We start from the raw sequence: 13,676 nt of genomic DNA, 5'->3' as shown, positions 1-13,676 counted from the left end.
GTGTGGGGTGATCCATGAAGGATCTGGTGGCTTAGGCTCAACATAGCCATCCTCTGGTGCATCTCCAAATCTTGTTTCTCCATGTGGTGGTCCTCGGCCTTGTGTCTTTCTCCTAGACATATTGCTTCTTTCTTCTAACCGGGCCATTTGATCTTCTAATTCTCGCATAGCAATCAGTAGTTGTTTTTGAGAAGCTATTAGAGCTTGGCCGTGTGCTGCCTCTCCCATTTATCCCTGAGATCAATCTTAAAGATCAAGTGAAGATATGGGAAGTGCTAGTCAAACCAAATGAATAATGCAAACTATTTTAACTAAACCGAGAAATTAGGCAACTATGAACCGAAATGAAATAACTATACTAAAAAAATGATTTTTCTTTTGGTTTTCTCAATGAAATCTCGAAATGAAACAATATGAGATGATAATAAATACAAATGGAAATAAAATATGGAAATCAAACTAATACTGATATTTTTTTTTGAATTTTCTTAAGATGCAACAATTAAATTAACAAGATGCAAATGATATGAACTATGCTCTATATAATTTTTTTTTGATTTTCTTGATGCAAGAACGAAATAAATCAGTATGGGATGCTATAAAAAATAAATGGAAAGAAAATATGGAAACAAACTAACAACGATATTTTTTTGAGTTTTTAGTTTAAGAACTGCAATAAACCTAACAATATGAAACAGATGATTCAAACTTATAATGAATGATTTTTTTTTTAAATGCAGCAATATGATATGTACGAATTACTTCAACTAAAATGGTCTAATAAAATAACTAGGATGATTTTTTTTTTTTGAAGGATATGCAAACAAAGGAAACAAATTCAAAATGACAATTTTTATGGGATTTTCGATTTTTTAATGAATCAAACACAACTTTTTCTTTTCTTGTTCGTGGCTTTTGAAAAGTATGAACAGTAAGAACACAAGAACAAACGCAGAAACAATACTTGAAACAAAAGACAGTTTTTATGGGTTTTCGGTTTATAAGATGGAAAAACAAATGCAAGCAATATGAATGAATTTTTTTTTTTGAATGCAAATAACAAACTTATGAAACAAATATGGTATGCACGAAAATAAAATGCTAGGCCTTTTTATTTTTATGCAAGATTCAAACAAGAAACAAATATGGAATGCATATTTTTTTTTTTAAATGAATGCACAAAATCTAAAAATGGCAAGTGGAGCTGGGGAATGAATGCAAACACAATATGAGATTTCTTTTTCAAATTTTCGTGAATCAAATGCAAGAAACTTCTTCTCTTTTGTTTTTCTTTTCTTAAGAACAATAACAATGTAAAAACTGTTTTTATGGCTTTTTTTATTTTAATGATGAAACAAATGCAAGGAAGATGAATGATGCAAGGATTGAATGGACCTGACTCAAGAACCTTTCGTCTCTGATACCAAATATTGCAGCCTGGAAATCAGGGATGGCAAGATGGTTGATGGAAGCTTGGATGGTTCGACCAAAAGTATGATCGGGTGGGCGATATGAATGAGATGAAGGTTGTAAACCTGAAACCAATGCAAAAAAAATGAGATGCGGTTTATGATATGAATAAAATGAAAAAATAAAAGAGATAGAAAGGATAGATATGGCGGAATCAAGCTGCTGGATGTGTATTACTCTCAGATTGATCAAATAATGGATTGAAGTGGATTTGTGGATGAATGTTTGATTGAATCTCTCAATCTGATGGATGATGGAAACGATGTGTTGACTCTCTCAATCTGTGTACTGATCTTGTTTGATTTGAACAAACAAACTAGACTCACGAAATCAATAGAACAACAAAGAATCTCTCTTTGAATTCTAAACACCGATATTTTATACAAAGAACAATCTTTGATAAAAACTGAATAAACTTTTTATTAACTTGGTGATTGAGGGTGTTCTTTACAATGGACGTCTAGGAACTTATATAAGGCTCAGAGACAAAGGTCCTAATGTTCTAAAACAAATAGAAAAGGAAACAAATCAAGCAAAGTAACAAAATCGGTAACTAGCCGTTGGAGCCTTTTGTGGGATTTTGGCTCCAAGTAAGGAATCTGATCTTTCTTAAACCTTGATGGTTTGAGGGGATAACTAAGCTTCCTGGGAACCTTCTTGATGGTTTGTAATGTGCTGAGGCCGTGCCCAATCTGATGGAAAAAGAGCTGTTGGAGCTGGATGGCAAGAAGCTCCAAATAAGGCAAGTTGGGGTTAATGAGGATCCTCCTGATCCTATGTGGACTGGTGCATGGAATGAACTTGTCTGACTCTTCCGGACCACTGGATGGACTTCCTGAATGCATAGATAGATCTCCTGGTCGCCAATGTCTGGTTTGAAGCTGATTGAACCGGTTAGCTTCCAATTGAGGCAAATGTAGAACTGGTTTGGCCGGTTTTGGAGATTGGATCATAACTTTATAATTCCGTGGCCATTTCTCCTGATATTGGGCTTTCTAAAAAGCTGATAAACTCCTCTTGACTCCTATGATGGACTTTGCTTCAGGCCGCTTTTTCATTGGGCTTGAATTTTCTTCTAAAGTCGGGTATTCGCAGATGGACGGGCTGAGAAACCTATGACTTATAAAATTCATAACTTCTTGCTCCGTGAATATTTTTTCCCGATTCCATCCTGGACTCCTTCTTGAATGTAGAATCCATAAAAATTAACCTTGTCATTTAAACCCTCTTGGTTTGTAAGATATGATGTTTTTAGTGCACGTATGTCCTGGCTGACGCCTTGGCTGATTGAGTAGGGTTTTGGGTTGATCTCTCGTTCAGTTGCTGATCTGATGGCCGCATCAGTTAGTTATCAATGTACTTGCACGTCAATCTATCTCAAATAAAACAGAATTTGGGACATATTAATTTTATTATTCGAAAGTAGCTACATCATGAGAAAACATTCTAGATTGATGATAAGTACACCAATTTTATTTGTTACAAATACGAAAGTGTTCATGATTTATCTCACATTACCAAAAACACCCATTTATTTTATTTTTTTGAACTGAAAACACCCATTTATTATTATAGCATATGTAATTAGACGTAGGCAAAGATCATCATGTTGACCCTCTAGTTCACGCCATTGACGTTTTTGAGTGAAGCTCCACGTTCAGCGGAATGGCGTTCACAGAAGCTCTTCAATCTTTCAAATGCGTCCTCAACTGTTGGCGTCTCCATGTCGATAGAATGCCTCAGCCAATTCTTCTGCCTAAATGCAATCCCTAACCAATTCAACACACAACATGTTATATGGTTAAACAAGAAAAACATTGTAGTATATATTTTGCAAAGGGATTTGAAAAATTAGCACCTGGCAAAACGACGAGATTTTCTTCCATAGCAAGCTTCCTGCAGAAGTCTTGATCGTCTTCAATGTCAGCAAAGCACGATATATCCAGCTTGGTCTGCGTAATAATGTTCAATGTCAAGATTGTCGCATCTCAAAATAGGAGAAGATAAATACTGTGTTAAAATATAGTAATAATAATAGAATACCCATAAAAAGGTGCACGCTTCGGGTTTCATGTAACAAGTGAGGCCAGGTATGTGCTTGACCTTAGAATATCCAATATCTACTTTATGTTTCAGAAAACTTCCCCTCTCGTGGAAGAAATGTTTTGGAGTTCTCTCCAAAATGTCAGGCATAGCCGCCTATATATATGCATTAACATTGAATAAAATACCGCATAGTTAAATATTTTGTTTACTCGTACAATAAGAGCAAGAGAGTAACCCAAGTTTAACGAAATCAGACCGTCCTTACCTGAATAACAGTCGGAGGTTTGGCATTTATCTGGAGAAATTCGTTGGCAGCTTGTAATATCTGTCCACAATAACAAAAGGGTTAGACCAAAAATTAAAGACAAACAATTTACAGGTTTAATTATCAAATCTAGTATATGGGCCGAAGCTTAGAAAGATGTGTTAAAAAGGATGGGACCTTAGTGTTTCTGAAGACACCGTCTAGATCGTGCAGCGCGAGCCAGCCAGTTCGCCATCCTGGGACATTCCATCCCTTAGATAAGGATCCGAGTGTAACCACTGGTACGATGGAAGAAAACTTTCCCATCGGCACAAAAGGGTTATTCCCGAAGACGGTCCATCTAAAAACTTCATCAGAAACCACCATAATCGAGAGTTCCTTAGCCAATTCAGCGAGCTGAGGTTCAACAATTACACAAGAAACAAGTTAGATGATCCGCATAGTGAAGTGAAATACTTAGATTCTACAATTTGTCAACAACTTAATGTTACACCTAACTTCATCTTTTGAAATGATATTTACATTCTTAGAAGAAAAAAAATGAAATACTTTAATTAGTAGTTTAGTAGTTATAAGACTGAAGAGTCTCTATATTTATAAGTACCTGTTTGAGATGAGCCTCCGAGTAAGTGTTTCCATTGGGATTGTGAGGGTTGATGATAAATATAGCAAAGGTGTTCTTGTCTGTCACCTTTTTGACGCTTTCGAAGTCGATCTCAAAGTTTTGTTCAGGGATGAAATCATAGTAACGGACCTCGAGGTTCTTGTAGATGGAGCGTACTACATCCCACGGGAAGCCTGGCCTCGGAAGCAAAACGTTGGCTTTTGGTTTAGCCAGAATATCCACCGCAAGGTCAATTGCTCGTTTGCATCCAACAGTCATAAACACGTCAGCTGCTGTTAGCTTCTTTGGAAGATCTCTGTTTAGATACTCTGCTACGGCACTAACAAAGAATAACGGAAGCAAAAATGATTGTGTCAAGACCCTTTTGTGGTCGTAAAGAGGATTCTTAGATTGATAGATTACTGCCTTTTATACAAATCTCAAGTAGATACAAAAGTGTAACCTAGTAACGATAATAAGGGACCTAATGAAGTTAGGTGCAAAACTATAAGTGAGGCTAAATTAAAATTAGTCTTAAGATTTTACCTTTTGGCGAGCGGAAGGCCAATGCTAGGAGCATAGGCGTTTCCAGTGCCGGAGAGAATAACTTTAACGACAGCTTTTTCCGCTGAATTGCTGGTCTCCACGGCCTTGTTACTCGGGGGCAAAATGGGCTTGCCATTAGGATCACAAAGAGCCATGAGTTTAGAGGTGTAGGCACCTAGGGCGGCCGCAGCAGCTTCTTTGGCTGCCTCGTTCCCGCTGAACTGCCACTCAGTGCACATGGGGGTGGTCGCCATTTCTTACTTCTTTCTCTCTGTTTACAAATATTTTGCTTTTGAATGATTAATTCGCACTGCTGCGAGTTAGAATATATAGTGAGATTTCTAACTACATTTTTTCGCCAATGATTTCCACGTTGATATTTGTCATCTCACGTGGGATATGAAAGATGAATTAAAGCAGATGAGGAAAGAAAATAATGCATGTAGAGTCTTTGTCTTCTTTCAATTATTTTGAGTCTCAGAATATGGTCCCTAGAAGCCCTCGTAGAGTCGCATTCTCCTTTTATCATATGGGTAAAAAGAAACAAATTTAAAAAAAAACGGTTCTGCCGATTACTCATACTATCAAAGAAGAAGCAAAGATTCCCACGTACGCTTTTTGTTGTCTCCGTCGAGCGAAGAGAGGAGGAAAACCACCCATTTTGTTATTTCTCTATTTGTTATTTTGGTCGATTAGAAATCAATCTCTTAATGTTGGATATATAAATGAAAAGTATTATAATATGTCCAAAATATTTTTGTTTTTAAATTGTTGTTTCGGAACAATCAGTTTTGCTATCAATCTTGTAACTTTCAAAAAATAGACTGCAATATTTAAAATATACTTAGAGCATCGAGAATTTTAGGACGAAGTTCTTAGCGGAATATAAGAAACCGTCTCTAAATTTTTAACTAAAAAAACTAAGAACCCCTTTCATTAATCATGATCTTATCTAATAAGGATAAACGAAATTTGATTTTGTTAATATAGTATATCGAGAATAATTTGTAAAATTTTTGGTCAATTACATACCGGGAGCACTCATCGAATTTTCAACATTCATTTATTAAATCATATATAAGGGGAAATCACCAAGTTTTTTTTTTTCTAGATTTAAAGCACGACATAATATTTTATAAAACTTGATATTTTTTTTTTGGTAGGAATTATAAAACTTGATATTATGTAGTAGCTTTTAAATTTGTAAACTACTATCAAATGCATATCAGAGCAGGTCATCTCGTAGTCTCTCCAATATGCTTTTTCAGCACACAACATCCAGCGCCAACAGCGGTAAATTGAATAAAAGTTTGGCAATCAAAAATTTCCTTAATTATGATGTAAATTAACGGAAACGCATAAACTTGAAAATAAGAAAAAAGTACATATTAGTGTATCATATGCATACACTAAAAATCCAACCTTAAGCTAAAAGTTCTTAGAATCTGATTTGAATCTCTCTACGCCGGCCGGTTGATTCAGGTTAGGAAGTGCTCTTGACAATAAATATTCAGTCCGATCTGATTCAACATGCTTTTGAGCTATATATATATATGACACTACCTATCACCTATAAGTGTTTTGAAAGAACTAAGAGAATAATATAAATTATATAAATAATATAATGTAATAGTATAATATAAAATTTTCAGTTCTTGTGTTCGGGTGTTGGATTTCTGTTTTTCTTGTGTCTTTGTATAACAAGTTCCTTGCAACAATGTAAAAAACAAAAATGATTAAATTTTAAAATTTTACCAAAAAGAAAATTTAGAAATTAAAAGACATTGAAATTTATTAACTTTATTTTTAAAGTAAAACACATCAAATATTGCAAACAATGTGAAAATATTAATCTAAAGCATTGCGCACGTTTATTAAACAAATCTACGCCAAACAAATTATAATCAAATCTACAATATAAAGGTTTGTAATAAAGTTTTCGTCGATGTGGTATACTTCTCAAGATTAATTCTCACAAATTTGAGCTGATGAAATAAGATGAGTTGATGTGAGCTACGAGGTCTTCACAAACCGTTTAATTTAGAGTTCAAGGGTTCATAATGAAGTTGCTGCATTCAACGTGTAATTACTATTACGCAAATTCTTTGCCCAATTACAATAAAGTAAGGTTGAAGAACAAACTAAAAAGATCATTGTAACTTGGTACACAAGAAACAACGAAAAGATCTACTTTGTTTCTTTGTTTTTCTTCGTTTGTGTAAACACTGAAAATCTTTAGCTTAGGTTGGAACAAACATATCGCCATACTAAATTTCTTTTGTATATTATACATATTATTTTCCCTAAATTAACGCCATTCACGTTAAATATGTAAATCACCTAGTATACGATCACGTAATGTAACGCTACAAAAGGATGACAAAATCGTTGAAGTACCAATTAATGTTGTGTAAAGTTACAATATATCAAGAAACCAAAATAAAAAGAAAATATTACTGATAACATTGCAGCATCGAATAAACATTCTCCTTATCTTATAGGCTATAAATCCGTAGGTTTCATCACAAAATTAATCATAAAGAGGTAACCAAAATAAAACCGAGCATAAAATAGACGATAAACGAAAATAGATAAATAGTTATTAAAGATTAGAATTGGGCTCAACCGCTCAATCCGTTTTATGACTCTTATTTTTGCTAAAGTGTTGGCTGAACCGCTGTTCGGTCGGAGCGACAGCAGTGCCATAGATAAAGCGATATGAATATGATCAACGCAGCTACGACTGCGATAGCGAAGATGAAGCCACGATCCATACTGTTTCTTTAGACACACACACCAAAAAAACTTCTTTCTAACTTTCTTTTCTGCGTTTTCTCTTTATTTTTCTTGGGTGCAAGTTTCATTTATATACATGTATTAACGCAAAAAGTTTAAATTTTTTTTAGACCAAAATTTTTTTTTACATTTTTTCTCTTTACAAAAAAAAAGTTTACATTTTTGTAAATACTTCGGTGAAATTTGTAAATTTTACAATTGATTTGTTGTTAAGGAGAAATAACTAGAAAGATGAAAATCTTACCTTTAATTAAGAAAATTCCATAAAATATACTAACTTAAAGATGTTAGAGCTACTCCAATGGTAAAACACCATGAGAGTTTCTAAATAAAAAAATTATTATTATAATTACTTGAATTTGTTTAATTATTTCAAATCAGTTAAATCACCAATTTCTCTTCGGTGAGTGACATCTATTTTGTTGGTGTCAGAGCAGTTTTTAAAAGGGCTTATTGGCCTAATAACCATATTTCAGAGGGAAATCAAGAGAATATACATGATTTTGACAGAATGTAATGACTGTTTTTTTGCCATCATTCCAGCCGGTTATATCCTTCTAAGTAACAGGTACCTGGTTCCTTCACATGAAGTAAACGACGTGGTGATTTTGTGACCCATAGTAACAATGAGGGAATTTTGGAAGCGCGTAAAATGAAAATCAAAGGAAGGAAAATATGCAGAGAGAGGAGTAGATGAAAATCGGAAGTGTAAGAGAAACAACGTTAAACAAACGGAGAATGCAAGAATCGTATTACCATACTATACATTTTTTATAGAGTAGTAGAAATACATATATAGTTCCAATTAAAATAGCGTATACATAATATAGCGACAGTTGATGTCAGCATAAATAAACTGATGCACTTACACAGTCACCCAACCTGGAAATAGAATATCTCCGCTTAGTCACCCAACTTATGCATGTTCCATTTCATATGAGAGTATTTACCATTCTATTTGGAAGAAATAGAATAGATTTACAGTTTATTATTTACTAATTTAATCACCAACAAAGACGGTGAAGTGTGCGGTTGGGGAGAGGCGATGATGTAGTTAGTGCAATAAATTTGCAATTGTGGGTTACAGCTCTTCCGTATTAAAGAGTAGGGGAAAACCACGTAGAAAGTTAGATGTACTTAAGATATTTTTACTGTGGAGAGGTAAACGAGTGGTGGAAATTAGCATCGCTAATCTTAAATGGTGAAATGAAAGAAAACCATAAATGGTGTATTCCATATAATAATCACTGTAATCTATGTGAAGACTCTCAGGGAAGTTACAGATTCACTGTTTGGAAGCAAGAAGGGGTAAGTTCGTGTGAGAATATTCTAATAAACCTAGTTTCATAGGAAATTTACTCTTTTCTGATACAATAATACTATTCTGAATCTGTAATGGAATAAATTTTGAAATATAAATGGATTTCCACTTACTTTTAATTGCAGATGAATAGCGAAGATAAGGTTTTACTGGTTATTGGATCTTGGGTCAGTGGCAGACATAAAAGATGGGTGTTCGAACCAGACCATTCCTTCATTGGTGAGCACTACATTAACCTCTACCGTGATATGAACATGTATGATTTAGTCAGAGGAGTAAGAGAGAAGATAGATCCAAGTTATGAAGGAGTCCAATTGAAACTATTTTATCAATACCCGGAGTGGCAGACATAAAAGATGGGTGTTCGAACCAAACCATTCCATTCCATATACGGTATACTATGTCAGTTGGATACAAATCTAATGAGGGAGTGGTAAAACTACACTTGACATTAAACGCTAGCTGCAGGGTACAACATGTATATATTTAAGTATTATAATGGGAGCTTGGAGACATGTATTTACATTCATAATGAGCCAGATGAAATACAAAACTAACTGAGGTGATAATAGAACAGTTGAGAGTAATCACTAAACCCAAGTTAGGGGAATATAAACCCAAGACATAGGTAACGGAGTCCAAACCTTTTTGAAATTAAGTCCACCTGGCATACTAGGGGACGTATGTATTTAGACGCTTCATGAGCAAAATCAAATACAAAGATAAGGGTATGATAATAGAATACTTGACATCAAATACTAAACCCAAGATAGAGAAATATAAACCCCAATCCAGCACAGGGAAGCGAAATCTTTGGTAAACTAAATATGCGTGCATTAATACACAGAAATAGGTATTTACATTCTTAATTAGCCACACGAAATACATAACATCAGCTTCTGGTAATACAACAGTAAGAGTATAAACACTAAACCCAAGTTAGGGAAATATAAACCCCTAGGGAAACCACATCTTATGGAAATATAAACTTCATGACCACATGGAATATGCAGTGGGAAACATAGATACAAATCTTAGAGTGATATGTATATATTGTTGTACCTTTTCCATTCCATATACTGTATACTATGTCACTTGGATACAAGTCTAATGGGGGAGTGGTAAAACTACACCTTACATTAAACACTTAACACAAATTGATGACAGCAAGTACATATGAAAGAGTAGGAGGATGCCACGTACACCTCTCCATTAACGAAGATATTTTCACCTTCTAAATTTAAACAAGGAGCATAAGGTAATGACTACGGGAAGGGGTATGTGTATAGGGTTACGAGAAGACTTTTATTCAAGTTAGGAAATATAAACCGTAATGCTAAGACAAACCAAATTTAGTGAGCATAAATCATTGTTAATACCTCATATATGAACACCAAACGTACAATCTTCGAGAACCCAAATCCAAATCTAAACAGAAAGGACTGTTATCGGAGCCTTTCCATTTCATTTACAATGAATGGAATGGAAATAGAGAAACATTAAATTTCCCTAACCCGTGTTTTCTAGAAGCTTGGCGTCTGTGGTAGAAGAGGTGACGGCAAATGCAATGGAATAAATAGCTATAAGTTGGTTACATCTATTCCATTTGAGAGAATAGGGGAAAGCCACGTAGTGAGTTGGAGTTACCAAGATATTTTCACTGTATACATTCAAACAAGTGGCCTACGTTAAAAATTTTTATACATAAAAGGTTTATTCCATTTATGTCAAGAGAACATGAAATAACAACGAACAAGATTGAACCCTCTAATGCATTCTTGATCATCTCAAACCAGTGGAGGTTGAAATAGTGGTTAATCCGTCTTTCCAGTGGGTTCAAAACATGTCTTAAATAATCTACTACGAAGGCTTAATTCGTCCATGCCAAACCTAAAGAACAAAGTAAGAGGAAAACATGTTTATGACAAAGTAATTCATTCTATTTTATATATAAATTAACCTTTTATATTTCAAACAGTACGATTGTTGATAAAAAACAGCACATACGTTACAGATCATTCAATTCTATCTCAAGTAGAATAGGTTGTCAATTGATTTCATCTCAAATAGAATAGTTTGAACATATAGTTTTCCTATTCCATCTCAAATATAAATAGGCGTAAGAGATCTCACGCATACAAGTTGTATTACAGATGCTATTCCATATAACAAATTATATTACTATACTACTTACTATGTATTTTTCCTAAAATTCAAAATCAAGAACAATCGGGGAAACCAAAACCCTAAATCAATTGGCGAATTTCGGCGCAAAAATCAGATCCGACATGCAATGGTAACGAGGTTGTAGATTTACCAATTATAGTACCTTAATTCCGAAAATATCCCAAAGAGAAAAGAAAAATAACAACATATGAAGAAATTCGAAGGTAAACACCCGAAAACTTACTGTAGTTCCATAGATCTGAGAAGAATCGACGATGTGAAGTGGAATAGGAACGGTCTCATACTACTCGTCACTGACACTTTAACGCCGTTGTGTGACCGACGATTTCAGACGAGAAGAAGAGGACGCGCTTGCAAAGAATGAAGAAGAAGTCAACAATTCAATGTTAATCCGGTGGAGGTGACGATGTGGAGCGAAGCGGTGCCGGAGAGCATTCAAAGGTTACGAAGTTAGCAAGGAATAAAAAGGAAAGATGTGAAGTTAGTAAAGCCACGTTTTACTTTTTAAATATAATAATAATTAAGAATAATATTTATTTTTGTTTCAGGTTTCACCGATTGCAAGAAGGGGCAATATAGTATTAATTTATAAAGTTAACACCGTGTATAAAAATGTTAGGGTAAATGGTTATGAAATGAATTATACGTTTTTGTTTGGTTATACAGCCTAATTTCCCTTTTAAAAACCTCTAATATTAGAACTTTTGGTCATTTTCTCTCCTATATTTTTTTTTCTTAAACGTTTACTTCTCTAAAAAATGTTGTTACTCTTACCATATTAATATATTAAATAGATTGCTACTACGTACCACTTTTAAAATACCAACTTTTGTACACCCATAACAATACACGAACTTGTAATGGAATTTTACATTTTATCTTAGAAAAGACCATTAAAATATATGAACTAAATTATTTTACCATTTTAATGTATCAACTGTCGATGCTATGCGCACTGTCATAGATAAGATGATGCACAATCGATCGCATATCATCCCTCAAGTACAGAGCTGGTCACAAGCTTGTCGGACTTCTTCAGCGTTGGTTTTTGCACAGTCGGAACTGTTCTCAGTTTTTTTTTCCAGTTATTCTCGTAGCCTAGCAAAATAAAATAGCCACAGGTAGTCTTAGTATTCTGTTATAAATGATAGTTACCTCAATGGATTAATAAATTTGAAATTTCATTAAAAAAATGTATCAACTAAACGAAACTCTTGTCTAATCCCTTAACTCATCGCCCATACATTACTGAAGACAGTTCAAATGTTTGAAACCTTGACCAGAAACTTGAAAGGGATTTGAACTCATTATCCATTTTACAGTCTCTTGTAAACGTGTCCAAACAAACCCATATCAAACACTTTAGAACAGTTCTAGACTGTAAGATGTGTGAAAGATTGTGTAATCATTACCAATGCAATTTGACATACAAGTTCATCTTCCCTTGGTAGGAAAATCTCATATACAGTTGCCTACTTGGCTTTGGCTATTTAGTTTTGCGGATATAGTTTTAACAAGACACTTGAGAATAGTGATCTGTGAATATTCAGATGAAAACATCAAAAAAGTTGTGAAGAGACATATTTGACAAAAGCAATGAAACCTTAGGATCCTCATTACATGAAGGAAAGGGACCAAGTATCACAAAGGAAGATTAGATCTCCCATTTCTTGAGCTCCATGCTGTTGGGGTCAAAATCGGTTACGACAAATTTAACATTCAAAACGTCCGAGGAAGAAAATAAGAATTTCTCCGAAGAGTACTTTTTGAAACAGATTCTTCCTTACGAAAAAAACTTTACGGAAGAAAGAATCGAGATGTCCGACGAAAGCTCGAAACAGGTCGTTACGCAGCGACCGAACGTCCGTCCCGCTCGGTCGCTACGTAGTGACCGAGCTCGAGCCCAAGCTCGGTCGCTACGTAGAGACCGAGCGATCGTCCCGCTCGGTCGCTACGTAGCGACCGAGTTCGAGCCCAAGCTCGGTCGCTACGTAGAGACCGAGCGATCGTCCCGCTCGGTCGCTACGTAGCGACCGAGTTCGAGCCCAAGCTCGGTCGCTACGTAGAGACCGAGCGATCGTCCCGCTCGGTCGCTACGTAGCGACCGAGTTCGAGCCCAAGCTCGGTCGCTACGTAGAGACCGAGCGATCGTCCCGCTCGGTCGCTACGTAGCGACCGAGTTCGAGCCCAAGCTCGGTCGCTACGTAGAGACCGAGCGATCGTCCCGCTCGGTCGCTACGTAGCGACCGAGTTCGAGCCCAAGCTCGGTCGCTACGTAGAGACCGAGCGATCGTCCCGCTCGGTCGCTACGTAGCGACCGAGTTCGAGCCCAAGCTCGGTCGCTACGTAGAGACCGAGCGATCGTCCCGCTCGGTCGCTACGTAGCGACCGAGCGATCGTCCCGCTCGGTCACTACGTAGCGACCGAGCTCGAGCCCCAGC

The 13,676-nt window shown here is 35.7% G+C and overlaps 2 protein-coding genes across 2 annotated transcripts in view; both read right to left on the bottom strand.

The window, feature by feature from the left end:
• Positions 1-2,852: 2,852 nt before the first annotated feature.
• LOC106313559 (cystine lyase CORI3-like) lies at positions 2,853-5,250 on the bottom strand. Its single transcript, XM_013751407.1, has 7 exons — positions 4,932-5,250; positions 4,386-4,725; positions 3,959-4,177; positions 3,782-3,841; positions 3,514-3,669; positions 3,329-3,422; positions 2,853-3,239 (listed from the first exon to the last, which is right to left on the bottom strand). The coding sequence occupies exons 1-7, from the start codon at positions 5,183-5,185 to the stop codon at positions 3,088-3,090; spliced, it is 1,275 nt and encodes a 424-aa protein (XP_013606861.1). The 5' UTR covers positions 5,186-5,250; the 3' UTR covers positions 2,853-3,087.
• Positions 5,251-12,889: 7,639 nt separating this feature from the next.
• Positions 12,890-13,676, bottom strand: part of LOC106331327 (protein SGT1 homolog A-like) — a 12,169-nt gene continuing 11,382 nt past the window's right edge. The window contains exon 7 of the mRNA XM_013769653.1: positions 12,890-12,917. Within this exon, the coding sequence (XP_013625107.1) occupies positions 12,890-12,917 (28 nt within the window). The remainder of the gene's footprint in view (positions 12,918-13,676) is intronic.

Source organism: Brassica oleracea, chromosome C1 (genome assembly GCF_000695525.1).
Source record: "Brassica oleracea var. oleracea cultivar TO1000 chromosome C1, BOL, whole genome shotgun sequence".
Taxonomy (NCBI): Eukaryota; Viridiplantae; Streptophyta; class Magnoliopsida; order Brassicales; family Brassicaceae; genus Brassica; species Brassica oleracea.
Note: the sequence above shows the minus strand (reverse complement) of the source record. Positions and strands in the feature narration are given on the sequence as shown.

What these genes read in the sequence shown, in the direction of transcription:
- LOC106313559 (XM_013751407.1), bottom strand. Translation starts at nt 5,185, where the DNA reads ATGGCGACCACCCCCATGTGCACTGAGTGGCAGTTCAGCGGGAACGAG. An exon ending in GTGTCTTCAGAAACACTAAG is followed by an intron (nt 3,842 to 3,958) that starts GTCCCATCCTTT and finishes TATTGTGGACAG; the next exon opens with ATATTACAAGCTGCCAACGA. An exon ending in AACCTCCGACTGTTATTCAG is followed by an intron (nt 3,670 to 3,781) that starts GTAAGGACGGTC and finishes GCATATATATAG; the next exon opens with GCGGCTATGCCTGACATTTT.